At 41.2% G+C, this 25819-nt stretch overlaps 1 protein-coding gene across 1 annotated transcript in view; it reads right to left on the bottom strand.

Moving 5' to 3' along the window:
• SYT1 (synaptotagmin 1) overlaps positions 1-25819 on the bottom strand; it is a 200512-nt gene that overhangs the window by 62543 nt on the left and 112150 nt on the right. Inside the window, exon 6 of the mRNA XM_054988878.1 lies at positions 16040-16157. Coding sequence (XP_054844853.1) covers positions 16040-16157 — 118 coding nt within the window. The remainder of the gene's footprint in view (positions 1-16039; positions 16158-25819) is intronic.

Raw genomic sequence — 25819 nt, forward strand, 5'->3', positions numbered from 1 at the left:
AAAACGTATACACCAGTTGAGAGTTTCACACTCTCCTCCATTTAAGCAATGACTATATAGTTTTGATACTTATTATATGGTTTTATTTTCTTGTATATTAGGCACTAATTGCAAGAAAGAATCTAAGATTACTTAACCTAAATCATTCCAAGGGGTGAGGGCAATTTTTATTTTTATGGTACAGATAAAGAAGCCAGATTTCTGTTGGTCTGCACCAGGCACATCAAGCAGACACTACACAGGCTGTGCTTGACTTGGGGCTTTGCCTGATGTAACTTATGTAGTTGAATAACATGGTTTTAGCAAACCACGTTAAATATGGTGCTATATCATAGGAAAGCTTTGTACATAAATTTTTGATTTGAGAAGTGCTAGAGATGTAGCTCTTTGTAAATCACAAGGTGGCGCAACAGAATGGAAGAAATTCATGCAGAGAACCTTGAATAGCTTATTCATCAGCAGCACAAAAGAAAGACATCATAATAAAGACAAACAGAAGAAATACTTATCTCCCTTCAAAAGGCAAAATTATGAGGAAGGTAATGAATCAAAACTGAGCTCTTTCTCCGTATTCAGCACTGAGTGAAAATCAATTCTTCACCTTAAGAACCAACAGTTTCCTTGCACTTGTTTCAGATATATGAAGAACACTTGATCAAGAAAAGCCTGACTGTAACAATGCACTTTGATTAATACTGAAGTTACATTTCACTGGAATACCTGCAGCCTTCACCCCTGCTAGAAAAGCTACCATTATTAGTATCTTATTGCAAAGGAAGGTCATCAAAGTGGGGCAGCAGACCTCCTTCTATCCTTGTAGTTTACATATAGTATTTATTTAAGTAGATTTCTGTACCAGAGGAGCATCGAAAGGCAAAGGAGGTCCTGTTTGAGCCATACATTTTTTAGAAAGTTTGGGCATGCACTATACCCAGTGGCTGGACGTGGGGTGGTTTTGGTGGGCCAAGCCAGGTGCTGCTGCCTTCCTTCCTTCCTTCCTTGCCTTGCATGTGATTTTGGCATGCTGAGCACCACTTCCACCACCCTGCCTCATATGGGGTTCAAGCAGGCCAAGTGCCACCTCCCCCACCTGGCATCAGTTGGGCTGGGTGCCACCTGCCTTGCCATGCACAGGACTCAGATGAGCTGGACTCAGCTTTTCTTTCACAGATTTGGTGTCTTGGTGCTCTTAATGTTATGCTGAATATGTGTAACTGGCCAAAGGTCAGCCAGTGGGTTTCTATGGCAGAACAGGGATTCAAGATCCTAATCTGAAACTCTAACCACAACACTCACTTTTGTGGGGTGGCTGCTGTTGAACAGTATCATGCAGCTGGGCCTCGGTGAGTTATGCAAGTTGAATGGTAGGCAGCAAGCAGCCTAGTAGTTGGAACTGGGCCTGGTCCCAGTAAATTCTCTCTCAAAGGCCAAAACAGCACAACCTACATGTAGAAAAGAGAAGGATTCCAGTAGCACCTATTAGCAAAATTTGTGGTAGGCTATGAGCACAAGCTCATACTCTACCGCAAATTTTGTTAGTCTTATAGGTGCTGACAAGTGTCCAATCTGTGCCTTTTGTCACTTGTAGTTCCACTCATCTGATGAGAGAGCTACCCATCTTAACCTGTATGTAGTTTTAGTTCTAGTAATCAATATTTGCCAACTTCATTGGAAATCAGAAATATTCTGGAATAAGTGGTTTTTCTGAGGGTTTTTTTTGAAAGGCAGGTCCCTAAAACTATGTCCATCCAAGAAAGACAGTATTTAAACCCACAGAACAAGTTGCACATAGACAAAATATCACATATTCACTAATGATCACATTTACCAGCTCAGTCACAAGTGAATAAAGAGAAGGAGCAAAGTTCACAGAATAATCAACCAGTCCTTTCCCTTTCATAAAAAAAGCAACAGGTTCTAGAAAGCTTGAGATTTACGTCTTGAGATACCATTATAAATGTTTTAAAGTTTTAAAATATCTCTCTGTTTTTTCTTATTTTTGCCAGCTTAAACTTTGCCCTGACCTTCATTTTCAAGCAAACTGTTTCAGTCTTTGGTGGCCTCTTCTGTGTTTTAAGTGTACACGTATTATTTTTTTCTTACAAACCCTTTCTTCCAAAACAAATAATAACCACATTTTTCAGGCAGCGTCTCAAGTGCGACAGCTTTCAGCACTATTAAAAATAAATTAAACCTGCTGATGAGCCTACGTGCCACTCTGACAGATTGCCCCGAGTGCAGCAAACACTCTCTGCTGTAATTGGGAGCCTGCAATATTTATGAATTTGTTTTACGGCTGCTCATACCATGGATGGCAATTTATTATTGTTTACTATCTTGTGTGAAAAGCACTGATGTTCCTATTCTACCCATATTCCTATAAGATAGTTAATTATTATTTCTAATATACAGATGCAATGAAAGTAGGCTGACAGAAAATGTGTATCACCAAAATGGGCTATGATATCAAGGCTACACCTGCAGTCTTGGGACTGACAGCTCAATCCTACATTCTATTGCACTTAAGTAGAAGGGTGCATCTACACTCTGAGCCCCACGGCACACAGTGGCAAGCTGCAGTACTGCAGCCCAAGCTCTGCTCACCTGAGTTCGATCCCAGCAGAAGCCGGGTTCAGGTAGCCAGCCCAAGGTTGACTCAGCCTTCCATCCTTCCGAGGGCGGTAAAATGAGTACCCAGTTTCCTGGGGGTAAAGTGTAGACGACTGGGGAAGGCAATGGCAAACCACCCCGTAACAAAAGTCTGCCAAGAAAACATCATGATGTGACGTCCCCCATGGGTCAGTAATGACTCGGTGCTTGCACAGGGGACTACATTTACCTTTCCCTAGAATGGCATATGTAAGGATTTTCCCTAGAATGACAGTGTAAGGATTTTCAGTTTGGGGATGGAACTCTGCTCCCTCGTCCATTAGCACTGCTTTAGCCAGGTCGTTGTACTGATCAACTGAACTTCAGAAGGTTTTGAGGTTCTCAAAGAGAGAAATGCACAAAAATGTTTAACTCCTTATGTAGGACTGACATGCCCATTAGTCATAGATGTGTTCTATGTGCTCTAAGGTATGACCCTAGTTTCTATATTAAAGAGAGAAAAAAGGGATTTCAAAGGAAAACTCCGGCTAGCATTCAATTTTTGTAAATTCAATTTTTGTAAATAAGCTAACTGAAAATCAAACTTCCCTTGTTTGGAATGCCCATTTACTCTTGAGTTGAGCACTTCATACAATTACACTGATGCACTAATGATCAAAATAACCAATATTTCAAATAGTTTTGCATATGCTGAGTCGCAGCATTCGACATGGCTGAGCAGCTACAGTTGGCGTATGCCAACAGTTTACAGCTTTACTGGGCATATATCTTGCCCTGGGCATGCATGGGCAATTCATGCGTCATTTCAAAACAGCTGTATTTTGTACCTGTGCAATTGATGGCATGTATCAGAGGGATTCATGCTCAGGATTTGCTGGATTGAACTACAGCTCCCAGGTAGAGAGTCAAGAACACACAAAGGATTTTTGATCTAATTACCAGAGACGCACTCAACTTTGGGAGTCCTGCCAGCACAATGGGCAAGGCTGGAATATTCCATCTCTACCTCAGCAGGTTTAAGATAACCAAGGAAAGCAATTCTTTAGCAACTTGATATTTGTTGTTGTTGTTGTTGTTGTTGTTGTTGTTGTTGTATGGATTATATTGATTGGGAGTGTGTGGATGGAGGCAACCGCAAAAGTAATGCAAGGACAGTCATGTGCAAAATATTTGTGATACAATTTAAAACAATGTAAAGTGTCTGAAAAATGTGAACACATTTTGAAGTGTTCAGAGGTGGTGCTCTCAATCTAAGATCAAACTGTTATTTGCTTGGTAGAACTAGTTGATGATTACTACAGTAAGTCATCAGTGCATCTATGATTTCACTTTTCACTGTTGATGTTGAGTTTTAATGCTGAGGCTTGTGAGGAATTCCACAAAGTGGAAAGATCATTTTGGAGAGTTTTCTGCCATCCCAAATCTGATCTTTTGCAATAAGCTCTTAAGAGCTAGTGCTAGTCAAATTTCCTTTTTTCTCATTTGTGTTCTCATTTAAATGACATTTATTTGCCCTTCACATTCATTGTTTTCTAGAAGGTAATGGTCAGTTTCCCATTAGGCCCATTTTTGGATATATCTTCATTTTTACAAAGTTTTCCATAGAGTTCACAAATATATATTAAAAAGTCCCTCCTTATTTGTAAGTGGACTGTTTTGCTGGCCTATTGATAACATACTTGTGGGCTGAGTGCCTATTAGGAGTGACTGTAACATTTTTGTTTGTTACCTTATTTATCTGGGATGTTCTAGAATTTACTATTGATTATCCTATTATGTGCTGCTTTCTCCTAGGTAATCTTTTCCTATTCTTGTATCGAAATTTGTTGTCTCTTTTTACCTTGGCCTAAGGTTGATTAGGTGAAATTATGTTTCTACTACATTATGGGTAGTACATAGCATACCATTTGAACTAAAGAAATATTAAGGAGAGATGATACCAGGGATTCCTGGTGATATTTCAGGAGAAGATTTTCTACACTTAGTTGTTTGAAAACCAGCATTTATTTTGGGGAAGTAATGTGTAGCGGTAGTAACTGAGGATTGGATCCAACCAGGTTCTTCTCTGAATACTACCCAATTCTCCACTTTACTACAGTCTCTATACCATATGGCTTCAGTCCATGTAGGTCCCATGATCCCAAAATAGCGATTTTAAGGTCAAAGGTGAACCCTCCTTTTTTCACCAGCAGAAAAACTGGTTGGATCCAACCCTGAGGTATGAATATTGCCACTTCATGCAGTTACTTGAGAATATAACGTTTGGTAGTTTCTGAGTTTTTTTAGCTTTTGAAATTAGCTCAGTTGAACATACAGCCACTAGTATAGAATATTTTTATTTTTTATTGTTCATATAAGTCTTTAATAAAACTCATCATTTGGTCATAATGATTATCAGGATTTTTTAAATAAGGCTCTTGACAAGATCTTACCACTTGTAGCATATTTTTCTTAGTATATTATATTAAATTCATGGTGACTGGTTGCCTTTTTAGTTTTTCTGTGTTTTAATGAAGTTGTTAAAATAGAAAGTCTACCTTTTATTTATTTATTTATTTATTTATTCAATTTATATACCGCCCATCCCCAGGGGCTCTGGGCAGTGAACAGTTAAAATCGATAAAAACAAAGACTAAAATCAATATACAAATAATAAAACAAATTAACAAGGTGCAGTGGTGGGGAGAACCTTCCCCACCCCAAAGGTGGGAGGCCGACATGGCACCGCCCCCTTCAATCACCAAACGCCTGGCGGAACAGCTCTGTCTTACAGGCCCGGCGGAACGATAATATGTCCCGCTGGGCCCGGGTTTCCATTGACAGAGCGTTCCACCAGGCTGGGGCCAGGACTGAAAAGGCCCTGGCCCTGGTTGAAGCGAGGCGGGCTTCCTTAGGGCCGGGGACCACAAGTAAGTATTTATTCGCTGATCGGAGTGATCTCCGGGGAACGTACAGGGAGAGGCGGTCCCGAAGATATGCCGGTCCCAACCCACTCAGGGCTTTAAAGGTAAGAACCAACACTTTGAACCTGATTCGGAATTCAACCGGAAGCCAGTGCAGCTGGCGCAGGACAGGTGTGATGTGTGACTGGTAAGGTATAGCAGTCAGGACCCGTGCCGCCGCATTCTGGACCAGTTGTAGTTTCCGGATCAGGTCCAGGGGTAGCCCAGCATACAGTGAGTTACAGTAATCTAGCCTGGAGGTGACCGTTGCATGGATCACTGTAGCCAGGTCCTGGGGCGTCAGGTAGGGGGCAAGTTGCCTGATCTGACGAAGATGGAAAAATGCAGACTTGGCAACCGCCGTGACCTGGGCCTCCATCGATAGGGAGGCATCCAGGAGCACGCCCAGACTCTTTACCACTGGCAAAGTTGCCAGTGGTGTCCCATCCAGGGCAGGGAGCTGGATCCCAACATCTGGCAGCCCCCATCCCAGCTGCAGGACCTCCGTCTTCACTGGGTTCAATTTCAGCCTGCTCTGTTTCAACCATGCCGTCACAGCCTCCAAAGCTCTGGCCAGATTGTCTGGGGCCGTGTCTGGCCGGCCGTCCATCAACAGAAAAAGTTGGGTGTCATCCGCGTATTGATGACAACCCAGCCCAAACCTCCGCACCAACTGGGCGAAGGGGCGCATATAGATGTTAAATAACATCGGGGAGAGTATCGCCCCTTGGGGAACCCCGCACACCAAAGGGTGACGGGGCGATAGATCTCCCCTGAGCGCCACCCTCTGTCCCCGACCCTGGAGAAAGGAGACCAGCCACTGTAAGACTGTCCCCCTAATCCCCACGTCGGCCTTATATAATCATCCTTATACCTTATATAATCATCATGAGCATTCTCTGTCTCTTTAAGAGTTCTGGCTCTAAACAATTATTTTTTCTTTTATAAACTTTTCTAAATATGAACAGTGTTTTTAAAATAGATTTCTAATTGTAGAAAACTGTCACTTCATTTCATAAGCAATATAATTTGATCACTCGGGACTCGGGAGAGCTTTATTTGCTATGCAGATAAAAAAAAGGGCACAAAATTTTTGATAACCCTTTCTCCTGCTTATAACTAAGATAATAGTGTAGGAACAGACCTGAAAATTACTTATGTCCAGTCTCCTGAACTAAAGAAAGTTTCTTTAGCTCTAATATCACTACTCATTTAGTCTATGTACTCAGATCATAAAGTGCCAGAAAGAGCAAATAGGCATTAATAACCCATGAACCATATCTTCAGCACAAAGAATAAGTTTAATAAAATGTATTTAGACGGACATAGATATCTTTGTAGGAAAAGACCTTAGTTCAGACTAGAGGTGGGCACGATCCCAAAAAAAATTACCGATCCAGCTGATCGTGGATTGGCGCCGGCGACGATCCCGAATTAACGATCCACACTGATCATCTCCCGTGTCCGATCCGTGGATCATGGATCGTGGAGGCCAAAGCGGGACACGCTGCTATTCCCAGTGATGTGGGAAGGTGTGTGGTGGCGGCGGCCTCCGGGCCCGGTGGGCACGGGGAGATGGCGACGAGCCGCCTCCCCTCAGGGGGCAGGGGGGCTGGCCGCTCATCTGTGTTTGGCCATCAGAGCTGCCTATCAGGGTTCGCAGGGATGAGATTGGAGTGCCCATGGCTACAGAACACCCCTTTCCCCCTCCCTCCCTTGGGTGGCTTCTCCCAACTGGTGACTGCTTTGCTGCTCCGTGGTTGGAAGGAAGCCGTGCTGATCAAGGAAAGCTGGGCTTCCATTCAGGTTTCCAGGGCGACAGAAGGAGGGCAAACACAGCTCAGGCATTCTCCTGGCTCCGTTGCCAGGGGAAAAGATTGCTGGTGCCTGAGTGTCTGGCTTCCCAATCCGAGCACGATCGCCCCGATCAAGCCCTGATCCGGGCCCCTCCCGACCGCTGCATCGTTGGCCGTGGACGAGCATGATCCACCGATTCACGATCGCGTGATCCCCATTATTGTGGGTTTTTTTCGATCGTAATGCGGATTGTGCCCATCGCTAGTTCAGACCTTAGACTGAGCTGTCTGTCTTAAAAAATGGGAATGTAAGGCTGAAATCCTAAAGACGCTTTCCTGGGAGTAAGTCTCACTGAATAAAATGGGAGTTACTTCTGAGTCACTTCACACAATCAAATTCCTTCATGCAGCTGTGTATGCCCATACAAAGTATATGGGGAAATGCAGGGATTTTTTGTTTGTAAAAAAGTGTTGGTACTCATATATATACATTTGTACTGATTTCCACCAACTCTCCCCTCAAGATTTGGGAGAGACACCCAAAAGGTGCTGGTACTCAGTATCAGTGAGTGCCATACATAAAAAGCCTTGGTAAAGTGCTATCATGTACTGGGTGAACATTCAGGAAGCCATCTCCAGTTGGCCAAACTATAGGGCCAGCCTGAGCACTCTTGGCACCCTAGTTGAGCTCATCCCCTCCCAAGGCTCCCCACAGCCACCTATAGGGGCCAGTGGGCACCTTCCTGGGTTGTTGCTTGCTGTGGCAGACATGAATGCCATGGCAGGGGAGGGAGCCAGGGCTAGTTGACACCCATTCAAACCTTTGGTGCCCTAATCAATTGCCTAGGGCTGTCTAATTGATGGGTTGCCCTGCCAAGATAACAGACTCTTAAAGCAATCTAAAGGTCTAGGTAATTAATCTACGGGGACACGAGAAAATAGGGAAAGTCTATGGACAAGGAGAGCATGTACATAAGTATCATCAGGCATAGCAGATTAATCTGAAGTCCAGTGAGGCTCCTCTAGCACTGCATAATGGATAGCTGAGGTTATCAGAACCTATCAGGGCTTTTTTTCTGGGGAAAGAGATGGGGGAACTCTCACCTGGGGCAACTTCTGGGAGGAGGTGGTGCGCCTTTCAATAAATGTGCATGCATTTATTGCGTGATGTCATCACGCAGGCTGTGGCCACCCTGGGAGCGCTCCTGTGCTCCATGGGGGGGAGGGTAAGGTTTGGCCTAGATAAGGCTAAAATTGGCCCAGATCAGCCCTGGAAGCTATATGAAGTAATCAGTGGAACCTGGATGCATCCAACATCTTGTCTCAAGATCCAGGTCCTAATTTTCTCAATTTAGTTTTTGGTTAGATAGACAGTAACTAGCTTTTTTGTAGGGATGTTCATTTTGATATTAATATTAAAATCTCAACAAAAAACCTTCAAATTCTTAATAAAGTTATTATAATGAATACTCATTGAAAAAAATAACACAGTAATATATTAAATCTAGAGGAGTTAGCCGTGTTAGTATGTAGTAGTAAAATAGTAAAGAGTCTAGTAGCGCCTTTAAGACTAACCAACTTTATCGTAGCATAAGCTTTTGAGAGCCACAGTTCTCTTTCGTCAAATGCATACATTGAATGATCATGCATCTGACGAAAACTGATCATGCATCTGACGAAGAGAGCTGTGGCTCTCGAAAGCTTATGCTAAAATAAAGTTGGTTAGTCTTAAAGGCGCTACTGGACTCTTTACTGTAATATATTATTTTGCAGCTTAGAGAGATGAGAGTGGTATCACTGGGAACATTTCCCAGTGAATGGAGTCAGCCAGCCGTTATGACCAAGGAAGATGATACGGATAGGTCATTCTCTCCAAAATGCTTCAGAGTTACAATGGTTACTCTCTGCTCGTTCATGGGCTTGAACTAAATACCCTTCCCCATTTTTTTTCTTGTGTACCTTCCTAGTTTTTTGCTCTGATGAATTATTACATGGCACAGGAAACTGATGCTTGTTCCACAGATGGAACGATACAGTGCCTAGTATTGCACAAGTAACTTGTAGCTTAGGCTTTGGAATTCTACAGGGCCAAGGACTTCTCTATAGAGACCTACATATGAAGACCTTGAGCTCAACTGTTCAGGTTCCTGTGCTCTGTAGCTGCCTGCAAATTCACATCATCTTTCACATCAGATGTAACATACATTGACTGCTGGATTATACTAGCTAACAGGATCCAGACGCTTAGGTTAATTAGAAACTAAACAGATAATAATTTAAAAGACTTATTTCCAAAGGTAAATATTGCTGCTTGTTAAGCTCTTTCACCAGGAAGTGTAGATAGCTGGGTTCATCATGGCTTAATATGATAGGGGTGATCAGTTTTAGTTTTCAGTTCTAATTTATTTTGATTGCTGCCTGCTGCAGTAATAAAATAAAATGCAGGTTGTGCTTGCTTATTCTTCATATGGGTGAATCCAGGCCTATTTCAAGGAGCCTAATGAATCTGATGAATGGTCTAATGTCTAAACTAGCAAAGAATTATAACACATTTTATACACAATATAAGCACTATATAATATTAAAGTATTGTAAGATGCCTTTCGACAGTAATTTAGGAGGAAATACAAAATATGATGTAGCTTTTACAAATGATAGTAGTATTAACCATAAGAGCATCAGCTGGCAAATTTACAAAATAATGCACACAAGCACCATCATAGAAATACCATAATTCAACACAGTGGCTCCCTAGGTATAAATTTGGGTTTCCAAAGGCAGGAATGATTCTTGGGCTCAGCAAGAGCTTCCTCCCATAACAAAATACTACAATTAACGCCAGAAATTCTGCAGGGTAATGATGGGCTGCAGCTTTCGGTCTATGCCAGAAATGCATCACACTTTCTCCAGACTTGTTTCTCCCCAGGTAATCTCATCCTACCAAGCCCTGCAATGATGATTGTCACTATGTATCACCCCTGCAGTATTACCACGGTACCCCCCCTTTACTCTCATCAGCTCTGTTTTCCTCCTTTCTCAAGCCCTGTTCATAAATTACAGTGAATGCATGTTGTTTATATGTGTGTTGAGTAATTCAATGTATGTACAGATAAATGTGTGATTGAAATCCCTGGTTTCATTTGTAAAGCAAACAAACACATGTTGACTCTTTCTTACAAATAGATGTACATGCAGGTTGTATGAACATTCAGTGTAACATATGAACAGACTTCAGGATCCCTGCTCTCTCTTAGGAGCACTGTGATTAGCTACGTGCTTTTGCTAAATGCTAATGCTATAAAGTATCAACACATCTGGCTTTCTGTGGGTTGTGGCCTTGTTTTTCATATTGCAACAGAGTTTGTTATACTGTGCATAGAACTCAGATCCTCTGGACACTGCTTTCATATAAATACCATGTAACATATGGCTACCAGTCTCCCGGTGAGGTCTAGAGTTCTCCTGGAATTATAGCTTATCTCCAGATAGCAGAAAATAGCCGGAGGGCAAAGTCAGTCCATGGTATCAAGTCTCTTCTGAGTTTCATCCTTCCCTCAAACTCCAACTTTCCCAGGTACTGCTGCAAATTTTTAGGAATTTTCCAAGCTGGAGTTGGCAAATATACCTAAGATAAATTTTATGCATCCATAGATACATTATTCATAAGTAAGTTAACTAGCATATAGAGAGGGTCACCAGGTCCCCCCGGCAATGGGCAGGAAGGGAGGTGGAAGTGGGGGCATATTGATAATGTCACTTCCAGTGTGTCCCAGGAATGACAGCATTGCACCGGGACTGATTCTTCAGGAACTTGTTCAAAATATCATGATTTGAGTCCAGTGATGTCTCAGAGACCAATAAGATTATCAGGGTATAAGCTTTCAAGAGTCAAAGCCCCCTTCTTCAGATAATATTATTATCATTTATTATATTTATATCCTGCCCTCCTCGCAACCGGGCTCAGGGCGGGTCTCAACAGAGATAAAATATACAAGATAAAATCACAATCAATTAACACAGCTTTCTAATAAAACACCTGCTCACTGTACAAAAACCATATAGCATCTGATGGAGGTGGAGGTGCGGCTTAACCATGCATGGTCGCTCATATATGAGAGGTAGATGGTCAATACCCCCTACAGACATAGAGAAGACAGGGAGAGAGGCTCATTTGGAGAGAGGCCGGGAGAGAGGCTCATTCAGATACCCTCTATATCTGAAGAAGGGAATTCTGACTCTCAAAAACTTACACCTTGAAAATCTTGTTAGTCTCTAAGGGGTCACTGGACTCAAATCCTGCCATTCTCCTGCAAACATTTCACACTGCCTGGAACTGACACTTGATTTCTTTCTGCAGCCTATCCTATATTAACAGAATTTATGCACGCCGAACATTGACAAAAGAGGAACAGATGCCCTTTAGTATCAAAGATATGCTGAGAAATTCTAATTGTGTACTATGGGATATCAAGAAAGAGGAAGTGAAGGAGGGAAGGAGAGAATGTGGAGAATCAGGCTCAAACCATGCCATAATTTGAATTTGTATTAAAAACGAACGAAAACTCAAAAATAACTATGAGAAGATGCTCAGATCACATTGAATACAGCAAGTGACTTCAGTTTTTCAGTTTCATGCTAAATTTGGTATTTTTCCAATTTATATTTATCACATCATGAGCCAACAGTGGACAGAGAAACAGTATCTCACAATAGCCCAGCAAATGGGGAGACAGCCAAAATACCTCAGCATTATATGCACACCTGCTGTGCTGACATTGCCCAACCCTGGGAAACAGGGAGCCAACATTTCTTGTCCAATGAAGGTGAAATGAGTTGAACATAAGGAGGAACAGGCCATTCATGTGAGTAGGCACATTATGGATAAAAGACTCCATTGGGAAGGCAAAGCATGATGCCAAGCTGTGTTCCTAACCATACTTGCACACCCCCTCTTTTTATTTTTCTGCCTTTCTTTTCCTCTTTTTTCATAATTTTCCAGAAAGAGCAGATTGATTTTAAATTCATATTTACCACTTTTTCTCTTATACACACACACACACGCACACATGCACACACATTATTTTGCTTTTCTGATAATGGGCTCCTTGGGTGACAGTAAGTGCTGCCAATTATGTTGATAACATTTTTAGTTTCACACTGAATCCCCCACCTCCACTATGGTATACAACTTTTCTGTTGGAACAACTGAAAGCTATTTTAGTTTTGAGAGGAAATGGAAAAGAAAGTAGCTGTGGGAAAAAAATAATGGTCTAATGCCAAATTCTTCCATTTTTACTCCTACTCAGTACTCTACATGAATATTTCAGAGATGTGCAGGGGTTTTTTTTTTGTTGATTAAAAGGATCTCCAGGTTGGGGCTAGTTTTGTGATGTAACAACATGCAATAATATGATACTTAGGGATGGGTTTATCACTCAGAAGAAGGTAGATAGGAAGTGGCGACCTGGAGATTGCCCTTCTTATGGACTGTCATTTCCCAGTGCCACTCAGGTTACTTTCTGCTGCTACTTGAATGAAAAAGGCTTGTGGCTAGAGGAAAGTAAGGAAGGAATTGTGACATGATATAGGTAATGGACCTAGCGTCAGTTGCATTTCCAAAATTTAAACAGTAATACTCTTAAAATTCCTTTTATCAGAGTAGACACACTGTCTCTCATCCCATACAGACAGTATCTGAAATTCCTTACCAAGCAGTTAATAACCAGCAACATCTACTCATCAAGCCATCAGGACTTCATTACAGTCTGTACATTAGCAATCATTGGACCAAGAAGTTACCATTTCCATGTCCACAAAACTGTTATATACTTTAAGATCAACAGAACCAGAAAACTGACAAAGTTAGTGTAAAGGAGACAGATGTGGAAAACAAAACAAAACAGACAAGCCAGAATTCACTGCATATAACCAATCAGGTCATGCCCTAAACATTTTGCTAGTAGAATATGTTATTTTACAGAGAATTCACTATCACTGTAAACTGTCTCTCTACTGATTTCTATCCCTGAACTGTCTCAGTAATGCCATATTGTTAATTGTACTTATTTATTACATTTAAACATTTTTATCCATCATGGAACTCAAGATGCATAACCTTAAAGGCACTGACCAGACCCAGCAGGGTTGCTGGACAATGTGCCTTCCAAGGGCCCAAGGCTACACCTATGCTGGTCTGCCTGGCCCCAGTGATTACATCACCTCACCTCTGTCTTGAGTAGTGACAAGAACGGAGCCCTTCTGGGCCTTTATTCCTTGTTTCTACATCATGTGTTCTCCCTGAACAAAGGGGAAAATGAGCCTTTCTGGAGAATTACCACTTCCAAGCCTGTTCCCCCTGGCTACCATGTGACATGTCAGGGATCTGTGATGCACTATTTCTTGGAGGAAAAGACACTGGAGGGAACACCATGTGACTCTTTTACACTCACTTTAACTATGCTGACACCAAGGGTACTTCAAGCAGTGCGTAAAAGTCAGAATTCATTCCCTTGCTCATCAAAGCAGAATGTGTGCATGCATGCACAGCATGGTGAATGAAGGCAAGCAGGGCAGGGGGCACTGGAAAGTATCTTGCCTTGGTCCCCAAATCCTGATTTCAGATCTATAATCTATATTACTCCAGAATACTTGTGGACAATACACATGCACGTACTCCCCTCCACTCCAAGTTGAGGTATCTGCTGTTGTATCGATGGTGGGCCTTCTTATAACACAGTATCTTTTTTATGTCTAAATAGTACAAAGCATAAAGAGGCATGGATAAAGGCATGCATTGCTTTGCCCCATAGTGGCCTCTCCGTTCAAGAACCATTTCAAATAATAAGAAAATGTAACTTACATCTATTTAATGGACTTGAATGCATGAGAGAGAAAGGGGGAGTCAAACCATACCCAGGTGCATATTCTTGATGGTTTATCTTTATCACTTATTTTTCTTTTATTCAATTTCTTATATTCTTTCCCCCCATTTCCTACCCCCATTTTATTTCACACTCTATACTTTTCTTCTTTTGTTGTCTCCTGCTTCTCTAAAAGTATACATAGGCCCAATTAAATCTTTTTTTCCTTGTCACTGCTTTCTCTAGAAGTTGCAAGGATAATCATATAAGGAGGTAACCTGCTGAGCAAAGTAAGAAAAAGCACCTGGCTCAGGTAAAATGATATTGATTGACATTGGAATAGTGTTGCCTTTACTCTGCTCTCAATACAATCTAGGAGATAACATATGGACAGTGAATCTGCAATTTAATTATATGTTGGCTAAAGAAGCATTCCCTATTGTATGTTCAGAATATATTCCCCATCAGCTTCATTGGGTACTGGTATTTTGGAAAAGGGAGAAAAAGTTATTTCTGTCCACTCTACTCCATGCATAATTTTATAATCCTCTTGTCATATCCTAGCTTACTTGTCTTTTTTCTACACTGAAAAGTACTAGAATCTTTAGTCTTTCATCATAGGAAAGGTGCTCTAACCCCTTAATCACCTTGGTTGCTCTCTTCTGTATTTTTTCCAGCTTTGCAGTATCTTTTTTGAGACAATGGTGGCTAGAACCAGATACAGTATTCTAAATGAGGCTTCACCATAGATCTATACAGGAGAATTACAATATTGGTGGTTTTATTTTCAATCCTTTTCCTAATAATCCTCAGATGGAGTCTGACTTTTTCACTCCTGCTGCATACTGAGTTGACATTTTCATTGAGCTATCCACTATTAACACCAGATCTCTTTTCCTCTCCAGCCAGTTATGACCTATGAGATTTTTGTTCCAATGGGCATCACCTTACACCTACCTATGTTGAACTTCATTTGTCACTTTGTGGTGCACGATATTTCTTTAATGGGCATATCATTTACACTCAGAGGAGTAAGGCAGGGACAGCGAAGAATTTCCCCATCCTGGTGATACCTGTGACACCACTTTATATGTTAATTTTATACATGCCGAGTGTCTATCGTGTGAATGCACTCTCAGCCAGGTATATTGGCATAATGAGAGTGTACAGTGTGTGAAATATTATGGAAAAAAATGATATTGATTTTGGCTCAAGAATCAGAAGAACATCAGAGATTCAGGTTTTTATTGAATAAAACGATGTCATCTGAAGGAAGTGCTTACATACTTTCCCTCTAAATGAAGCAAGGATTGATGTTCAGTTTACAGTTTCTTAAGATGTACAGCAATAACTCTGTATACCAAACAAGAATTTAAGCAGGTAATTTACAATGAAAAATATTTTTTGGAATATTCTAAAATATATAGAAGTATACAGAACAATTAAAGTTTACAGGGCAAGCTGACTGTTGAATTCATGAAAAGGTTTGCGATATTAAAATTTCTCATTAAAAAAGCTCCTGTGCATGAAACTTAAAAGTGCATTGATAGAACGAAGAAGCCATCATGTTTTGTTTGTGCTGGCTTTTCTGATATCTGTGGCCTTCTTGTTAGATCATAAGGGAGGTAAGAGAAAGGCTAGAATGAAGGAGTATACACACCTGAATCATTCCCTTTCTATTCTTCTATATAGAAATAATATTCAGACTTAATGAATATAAATAATATACTGCATATGAGCAGCAATCCTCATTTTATAATGGTGAGAGAACTGTTACTGGAAAATCAAGACGAGTACAGTCATTGCTATATGCTTACTGCCATCAGCTTACCTGATAAGCCTCCCACGTCCATCTTCTTGAGATTCTTTGCTTCTAATATGACAACAGTCAGCTTTCCAGCAGTAGGCACGTAGCGAAGAGAGAAGCAGATGTCCCCTAGCTTCTCTTGCTGCAATAAGAAGCAGAGAGCGCTGTCATTTCCCTTTCAACAGAATATCCAGCACCACATTCAAAATCATTGATTTGGATTTTATTTCTAACGTTTCTTGAAAACCAATGAAATGCCCATAAAAATGAATCCCAAGTTATTTAAAGGACTCCCCTCTCCAAATCAATGAACCCTCAACAAATTATTGCTTTTATGAATGACTGGCAGGGGGGGGATCAGGGATAATAGGGGTAATATCTAAAGGGTGTTCTTAGCACCCTTTAGATATTACCTGCTAATAAGCACTGGTGGATCAATGCAAATACTATATTTTTCAGATATTTGCTTTTTCTGTGTCTATAAAAATGAAAATATGCAACGTGGGAACCAATAATACTGTGTTTACTTGATAGAAAGATGACCCTAAATATAGGATGAACTCCCCTCCAAATTATTACTGGACATAACTGTAACTTGGATGAAAATGTAAGACACCCCACCCCTTTTTGTTGGCATACCTGGAAAAAAAACCTAGTCTTGTATTTAAGTAAATACTGGATATGGATTTCCCTTAGAAATCCATATATTTCCATGAAATATAAAATTGAAAAAAATAATTATGCTCACAGGCACAATCTATTAGGTTGCATTTTACTTGTTTATGAAGATGTTGGAATGACATCCACATGTGAAAAAGGCCTTGGTGAAAAAAAATCTAAGTGGCTTAGTAGGCTTGACTTGCTTTGCCCGTAGTTCTCCTTTTCACCCAACCACAGAGTACAGAAAATGGGCAACAATTACTGCCAGTTATGCAGCCTAGTGTGACCTTCCTAGCCAGTTTATTCAATAATTTTAATCAACTGAACGTTAAGTGTAATGGTTCCAGGACCAAATGCTGTCATCATCTGTCAAAATGGCAGCAGCAGATACATTACTCATTTGAATTTTTCTGTATCCAAAAATTAATTGTTCACTCACAGTGAACAATGATTAGCTGACACTGATTAGCACCCCCTTCGGCACCAATATAGGATTAGTTGTGAGAGTAATCAGCATGCCATTAGTTTTGTTGTCACAAAAACAGGGACCTGGGTTTATTCTCATCACGTCTTGTAATGAACAAACCAGATTTAAAAGCCATTTTGTTTTTTCCCTACATTTAGCAGACAATGCAAGTATTTTCTGAAGAGTCACAGTGGTATCTAATAGATGTCATTAATGGCAGAAAGTACTTAGTCTTGTTCCCAGAGAAGACATTATAGCTACAACTCATTGTGCTATATTATTAAAGGGCATCCTTAAAACAGTGGCATTTCTTAGCATGCCGAAAGAATGAGCTGCAGCCACAAATTACAGAATCATTGTAATAAATGCAAAGATGAATATATCTGAGCTTGAAGACGCAAGAAGGATATAAGTAGACGACCACATGCTGCTCAGTAATGATCATTAAGAATATTTTGCTGGCTGTCTTCTTAGTTCTCTGCACAATGCTATCCCTGGGGAGGAAAAGATGTTGCTTTCAAAAACTGCAGAATCAGGTTACACTAAACACTCTAATTAGGCATTTCAGGCCTCCCTGATCTTTTATAAAAAGACAACTCTCCTTATGGTACTGAGTTTAATTCTACAATTACTTTGGGGAGCACGATGGTAAACTTTGAGGGCAGCCTTCTGTATGCCAGGAAGATGATCAAAGATAGAGGACTCTGGAAGCATATGCAGACGTCACCTTTAACCCAAGTGGCCCCCTCCTCTTTCATTTAACTTCTCTACATGCTTTAACTCTGGGTACATTGGCACAGACCTTAATTACAGTTCATATCTGCTAGTGTCTGACATTAACACCGATCAACTGGGTCTCAAAATTGTGGTTAAAAGCAAACTATGATTAACAATCCTTTCCACAACAAAGAACACAGAGTTGATCTTTGCTCCAGTATTCTGGAAGTTACAGACTCTTGGGGCTAGCTGTGACTTGGCCAGTTCTAATCACTAGATGCAATAGTTAGAAGACATCAGACTGAATTTCTTGTTTCCTTAAGCTCTCTCTTGAGTTGGTAGGTATTACTAGCCTCAATGATACCATAAAAATATAAGAGCAAGATCTGAACCCATTAGCAAGCAACTTAAAGAGCAATGAGATTTTCCAGGCCCCACATCTTGTTCTGCTACTGCAGACAAATACGGGTACCTACCTGAAACTATCACAAAATATACTTTTCATTCCTCCAACAACATTTTAATCAACTGATTGAAATATTACAAACCTCCGTTTAAAAATGTGCACCTAATCCTTTAAGCATTTTTTACATTTGAAGGTAATTATAAACATCCAGAAGGTATATGAACTAATAGCGGTAAAGCTGTGGATGTGGAGGTACAGAGAATAAGCTAAGGGAGAAAAAGGAAACGTTCAGGAAATGGAGAGAAGGACAGACCTCTAAAGAGGAGTATATGAGGGTTACTAGGTACTGCAGATCAGCCATCAGAGAGGCCAAAGCTCAGTATGAGCTGGGTCTGGCCAGGAGGGCTCGCTACAATAAGAAAAACTTCTACAGATATGTGAGAAGCAAACACAAGGTAAAAGAGGCAATTGGACCACTGTTGGGAGTAGATGCAGAGAAACTGGTGCAGGATAGGGAAAAAGCAGACAGGCTTAATGACTTTTTTGCCTCTGTTTTCTCCCTGAAGAACTCAGGCACATCTAGAGATAGTAGAAAATGTGGCAGGACACCTGAGTGGCTAATTGACATTGACAGAGAGGTTGTGGAGAGGCATCTGGCTGCATTGGATGAATACAAATCCCCTGGGCTGGATGGGGTGCACCCAAGAGTGCTGAAAGAACTTTCTAGAGAACTTGCAGAGCCTCTATCCATCATCTTCAAGGCCTCCTGGAGGACTGGGGATGTGCCACAAGATTGGAGAAGAGCGAATGTTATCCCAATCTTTAAGAAAGGGAGGAAGGATGACCTGGGAAACTACAGGCCAGTCAGTCTGACTTCTGTTGCTGGGAAGATATTAGAGCAGATTTTAAAGGGATCAATCTGTAAGCATCTGAAGGACCACTCAGTGATCCGGGGAACTCAGCATGGTTTTGTTCCTAACAGATATTGCCAGACCAACCTGGTTTCCTTCTTTGATCGAGTGACCAGCTTACTGGATCGGGGGAACTCTGTTGACGTGATTTATCTGGATTTCAGTAAAGCTTTTGATAAGGTCCCCCATGACATTCTGATGGGCAAACTGGAAGACTGTGGACTGGACTATAGGACAGTTCTGTGGATAGGGAACTGGTTAGAGGACCGTACCCAAAGAGTGGTGGTCAACAGCGTTTCATCAGATTGGAGGGAGGTGTCCAGTGGGGTGCCGCAGGGCTCAGTTTTGGGCCCGGTACTTTTCAATATTTTTATCAATGAACTGGATGAAGGAGTGGAAGGGCTGCTCATTAAATTTGCTGATGATATCAAATTGGGAGGAGTAGCAAACACCCAAGAAGATAGAATTAAAATTCAATTTGACCTGAATACTCTGGAGAAGTGGGAAGCTGTAATAAGATGCAATTCAACAAAGACAAGTGCACAGTATTACATCTGGGCCACAAAAATGGGAAGCACAAATAATGGATGGGGGATACACTTCTGGGCAGTAGTATATGAGAAAGAGATCTTGGGGTAAGAGTGGACTGTAAACTAAATATGAGCAGTCAGTGTGATGCGGTGGCAAAAAAGGCCAATTCAATCCTGGGTTGTATCAAAGGGGCCATAGCGTCAAAATCGCAGGAGGTCATAGCCCCTCTCTATACTGCCTTGGTCAAGCTGCACCTGGAGTATTGTGTGCAGTTCTGGAGGCCTCACTTCAAAAAGGATGTGGACAAAATCGAGAGGGTGCAGAGGAGAGCAACAAGGATGATCAGGGGTCTAGAGACTGAGCCCTATGAGGAAAGGCTGAAGGCCTTGGGAATGTTTAGTTTGGAGAAGAGGAGATTGAGGGGGGACATGATTGCTCTCTTTAAGTATTTAAAAGGCTGTCATTTGGTGGAGGGCAGGGAGCTGTTCCAGTTGGCAGCAGAGGGTAGGACCCGAAACAATGGGCTTAAATTACATGCACAAAGGTACCGGCTGGATATTAGGAAGAACTTTTTCACGGTCAGAGTAGTTCAGAAGTGGAATCAGCAGCCTAGGGTGGTGGTGAGCTCCCCTTCACTGACAGTTTTCAAGAAGAGGCTGGATGAATATTTGTCAGAGATGCTTTAGGCTGATCCTGCATTGGGCAGAGGGTTGGACTAGATGGTCTGTATGGTCCCTTCCAACTCTATGATTCTATGATTCTAAAGAGAAGAGACTACAACTCTTAACAGGTTCTCAAATATATTTTAGTTCTTACAATTAGAACTTAACTGAAAGTGTGCATGTATCATTTGCTTGAAGACTTTTAGCAGCGTCACAGGCTACCATTCATTCAGCAGTTTTTCAGGAACCACATTAAAATGGATGCAAGTGATTGTCCATGTAGGCAGTATTGCCTTGCAGTGGTGTGCACCACACAAATAATCCAGGTAATCTGGATCTGGGTTTCAGGGATCCTCAAAAACTCTGGGATTCCTTAAACTTGAGAAAGATTCTCTGATTCAGTTAAGATAGATCAGAGAATTCCAGATTTATCCAGCCATTAATCCATATGGGGAAAACTATCTGGGGGCTATCAAGAGGACCGGGGGTGGGGGTCCAGGGATCATTTTTCAAGTAAACTCCACCAAATTTGTAGGGAACCTATTCCCAATTGTCCTCTAAAGACCCACCAAGTTTCAGGAAGATTGGAACCTGTGTCCAATTCTATGGGCCCGTGAAGAAGGCACCTTGAGCCACTCTCCATTGTTTCCTATGGGGGAAACATTTCCAAGCAGGTTCTCGGGCAGAAACACACAGGGGCAAGGCTGCCAGTGGCCAAAGGCATACTCTCAGATGCAAGAGGAAGCACAACAGAACCAAACTAAAGCAAGGGAATGGATGGAATCCCCCCTCCAGAATCAAAAGAACCAAAGGGAGCAACATCAAACCAGAGAATCATGTCAAAACAGAGAGTTTCACCCAAACCAAATTGAAGTAATGGACACTGTTGCAGCTCAGCCCAACTGAACCAGTGTTACTCACAGAAGCAAGGCAGACAAGGAGAGCTCCTGCATGGATTGGTCACTCATTCCCCACTCCCTGCCTCACTCCCCCCTTCCTCCTCCCCCAGGAGAAGCCCAAGAAGGACCCAGTCAGAGGCTGAAGCCACGTTTCCAAGATTTACCTAAGGGTAAGGATCTGGGTTTCCAGATTGGATCTAGGAATCTCTGATTTAATTTGATAAAGCTGGATTTAGCCAGATCAGCAAAAAGCTGGTTTTAACTTCAAATACTAAATCTGAATTGCACATCCCTATTCAATGCAATGAATATTTTCTGCTGTCATTTGCCTCATTCCTGATGAGTTATGAAGAATCACTTACGTAAATTACATAAGTAGTCCTGAAACATTGCCCTCAATCGAAATTAGCTATGTTTGTCATCAGACATGATTTGTTATATAGTCCTGTAATATCATTATGTTCATGCTGGAATTACTGCCAAAATAAGCCTTGGGTAAGAAAAAAACTGCACTGAAGAAGTGGGAAATGGGAGTACAATGGTAATGAACAGACATGAAAAAAGATGGGCACTCTCCAAAGTACAGGTTTTTTTGGGGGTAGCCAATATTTCAGACTTTCTCCAAACACTAATTTCACCTGAAAACTGAAAGGGCAGTCATTTGGTAGAGCCTTAACTATAATGCACCAAGATCACCAGCTGAATCCTAAACAGAGTTACATGCTTCTAAGTCCTTTGAAATCAATGGACATAGAAGCATGTAGCTCTGCTTAGGATGGCAGTGTTACCAATGACGTTCAGTAATATTCATCATGACTTTAAATTCTCAGATATAAAGTGCTTTTGGTCATACTTTCAATCTAATATTTGTAATATGCATTTTAGTCTTTGTACTGTATTTTAACCCCTAGCTTTAAAAAGATCCAATATCATATTCTCTAAGCCTCTTTCTGTTAATTTAGAATTATTTTGTTCACATTTTCTATAATATAGGTAAAACTAATAATAATTGTGGGTAACAAAAGTGTAAAGGGCTGCAGTTAGTGCTATAGAGCAAGGTGTATCGTGAGTAGAGATGGGCACGATCCGAATTACGATCCAAAAAAACCCACGATAATGGCGATCACGCGATCGTGACTCAGCGGATCGTGATCGGCCACGGTCAACGATCCAGCGATCGGGAGGGGGGCTGGATCGTGCTTGGATCGGGAAGCCAGACACTCAGGCACCAGTAATCTATTCCCGGGGCAACGGAGCCAGGGGAATGCCTGAGATGTGTTTCTCCTCCTTCTGTCGCCCTGGAAACCCGAATGGAAGCCCAGCTTTCCTTGATCAGCAGGGCTTCCTTCCAACCACGGAGCAGCAAAGCAGTCACCAGTTGGGAGAAGACACCCAGGGGAGGGAGGGGGAAGGGGGTGTTCTGTAGCCATGGGCACTCCAATTTCATCCCTGCAAACCCTGATAGGCAGCTCTGACGGCCAAACACAGAAGGCCAAACACAAACACAGATGCCGCCGGCATCACCCACTGTTCTTTTCTCACCAGCGCTCTCCCTTTTGGCCTGGCGGGCGGGTACATGGGGGGTGCCGCCGGTGAGCAGCCAGACCCCCTGCCCCCTGAGGGGAGGCGGCTCGTCGCCGTCTCCCCATGCCCAGTGGCCGCCACCAACACTCACCTTCCCACATAGCTGGGAATAGCAGCGCGCCCCGCTTTGGCCTCCACGATCCATGATCCACGGATCGGGAACGGGAGATGATCGGTGTGGATCGTTTAGTCGGGATCCTCACCGGCACTGATCCATGATCAGCTGGATTGGCATTTTTTTTTGGATCGTGCCCATCTCTAATCGTGAGCATGTTTTATAGCATTTAAAAACAAAATCTGTCAACATTTTTTTTCTGACACTACACGGGCCACTGTTCTACAAAGAACCAATAAGTTATGTGTGGGTTAGAACTTGTGAAACTGATGTAATGTAAAGTTTTCACTTCAAAGGAAACACACATACTTTAAAAACTTCATGCTTTCCATGGTCATTGATCCAGAGGAGTTAGCCATGTTAGTCTGTAGTTGCAAAACAGTAGAGTCCAGTAGCACCTTTAAGACTAACCAACTTTATTGCAGCATAAGCGTTTGAGAACCACAGCTCTCTTCATCCATGCATCTGATGAACAGAGCTGTGGTTTTCGAAAGCTTATGCTACAATAAAGTTGGTTAGTCTTAAAGGTGCTACTGAACTCTTTACTATTTTGAAAAGCCCTTGCTGCTGCAGCTGCAGCTGCTGCTGTTGCTTCTTCTTCTTCTTCAGTAAAAATCTTTTCCATAAATATATCCAAAGTCAAACAGAAATTGCTCTGGGATAAATTATACCTACTAGTTTTTAATCCCACAGAACAAAGCCTTTAAAACTATTTGGCTGCCAATATGTGACAATATGAGCCATAGCTGGAGGTGTGGCTTTGTAAGATAACTGCAAATCCTTGCTGGGCTAAGAGGTACAGAAGAGTGCCTCTGGTGAGGTGATTATCTCACAGAGGTGCCTTATTGTCATTATGATTAGCTTTCAACTATGTACACAATTTATTTTAGCCAATTGCACTGCTCACTGGATGGAAACATTCAGTTAGAGTTGGAACCATCCAACTGTAAGGATCATAGAGGTTAATTTCTTCCCTTCAAATCATCAATTGCCAATCAAAAGGCTCCTCATAATTTCCTTATGCATAAGACTACTGCCACCAAACATAACAGAAAGGAATTAAAAGTTTTAATAGACAGGACCATTTTCTGATTGACAATAAAGGACCATTTAAAGCCTCACTGAGACAGAAACTGTCCTCCAACTGGCTTTGTATTTTAAAAAATGTTTTTCTCTGTCCTCCCCTTCTAGTTCCTCTTCTATTCTACTAAAATAGCTTCCTAATGAGATATGAAGAAAAATAAACTAAATAAAATAGATTGTTTTGATTCAGAATGCTACTATCTTTTGGAAATGTATACTTTGAAATAGCCTAGAGATCACCCCTCCTGAGTAGATATAAATGACCTGCTACATCTTTTCCACACTGTGACACTGAGAGATCTCTATCTTTTGGTGCTACACCTCTGAAGATGCCAGCCACAGCTGCTGGCGAAACATCAGGAACTACAATGCCAAGACCACGGCAATACAGCCCGGAAAACCCACAACAACCATCGTTCTCCGGCCGTGAAAGCCTTCGACAATACTTCGACAATACAGCCTAGAGATCAGTTTGCATATTTTTATAAAAAGAAACAAAGGGACTAATATTGGTGATTTAATTATTTTTAAAATATTTGTTTAGAATGGATACAAATAACATTTTTCCGAATGATGTTGAAATGCTATGCTATGGTTGCAACTAAATTTTTAAAAAGCTGAAAACAATGGTTCAGAATTCTTAAAAATGGCTCTAGAAATTCTATTTCTACCTACATGAAAGAAAATAAATATAAAATAATTCATTTGACTCCAACTTAAAAAGATGTACAGTATCTCTGATAATTGCAGGAAATGTGGGCAGCTAGAAGCAGATTTGAAGCACTGGTGGAAGGAGGAAGAATATTTTTAAATTCTCAAGACAAATAACTCAGATAATTGGAAGAATTTTTGGAAACCCATTCCCCATGGACCCATTAGTGATACCTTTTCGTTATGTGGAAAAATCTATCAGAAAAACAGATGAGGAAATAGTTGGTAATTTAATTATAGTAGTAATTTTTTCCAAGTTAAATCTTTAAAAATGCCATCAGAAGAACACTGGTACTACATAGTTGGGAAAGATTAAAAGTTACACAGTAAAAGGGAGATAGGGAGAAAAGGGAGATAAACAAATTATTCTTTCCGTGACAGATTAAGTTCATTTACTTCTGGAAAGTAACATATGGATATAATGACAATATGGTCAACTAATGTCTCCATAAGATAACTACAGTTCAGCTGTTGAAATCCTGCATACTTCGGGCATCCAAATTCATTGTTCACTAAGTTCAATGAACATTTTAAATAACAACAACAACAATTAACAAAGAAGAGGGACTAGGATATAGGTTATTATATTATGGTTATGCAGGTTTTCATCAAGGAACTATAAATACTGTTGTAGAGAGACAAAATTTGCCTGATCTCAACTAATGTAGCTTTTTTCTGCCTTTTGAACATATTTGTCCAGTACTGTCACAGATGAAAGGAGGATAAGGCCCTGTGATAATTTGAACCCAGGACTTCTGTTGCTCGTGTAACAGTCATTGACTGCAATCCTAAGTACAGCTACACCTTTCTAGACCCAATGACTTCATTGGACATAGAAGGGTATAACCCTATTTAGGACTATCCTGTTGATTGCTCTGGGCCTCTGGAAATTGTACTGAAATGAAGTCATGGTCATTGTTACTACTTTTATCATTGAGAGATACAAATATAAAATAATTGGGTAATTTAACGATCACTTATGCATATGCTGTCTTGTTGAATCGGAAAGAAATATGGCCAGACAAGCATAACCTGTTTTAAAGGAATTAACACTTTTTC

The sequence above is a fragment of the Eublepharis macularius genome, chromosome 9, assembly GCF_028583425.1.
Source record: "Eublepharis macularius isolate TG4126 chromosome 9, MPM_Emac_v1.0, whole genome shotgun sequence".
Taxonomy (NCBI): domain Eukaryota; kingdom Metazoa; phylum Chordata; class Lepidosauria; order Squamata; family Eublepharidae; genus Eublepharis; species Eublepharis macularius.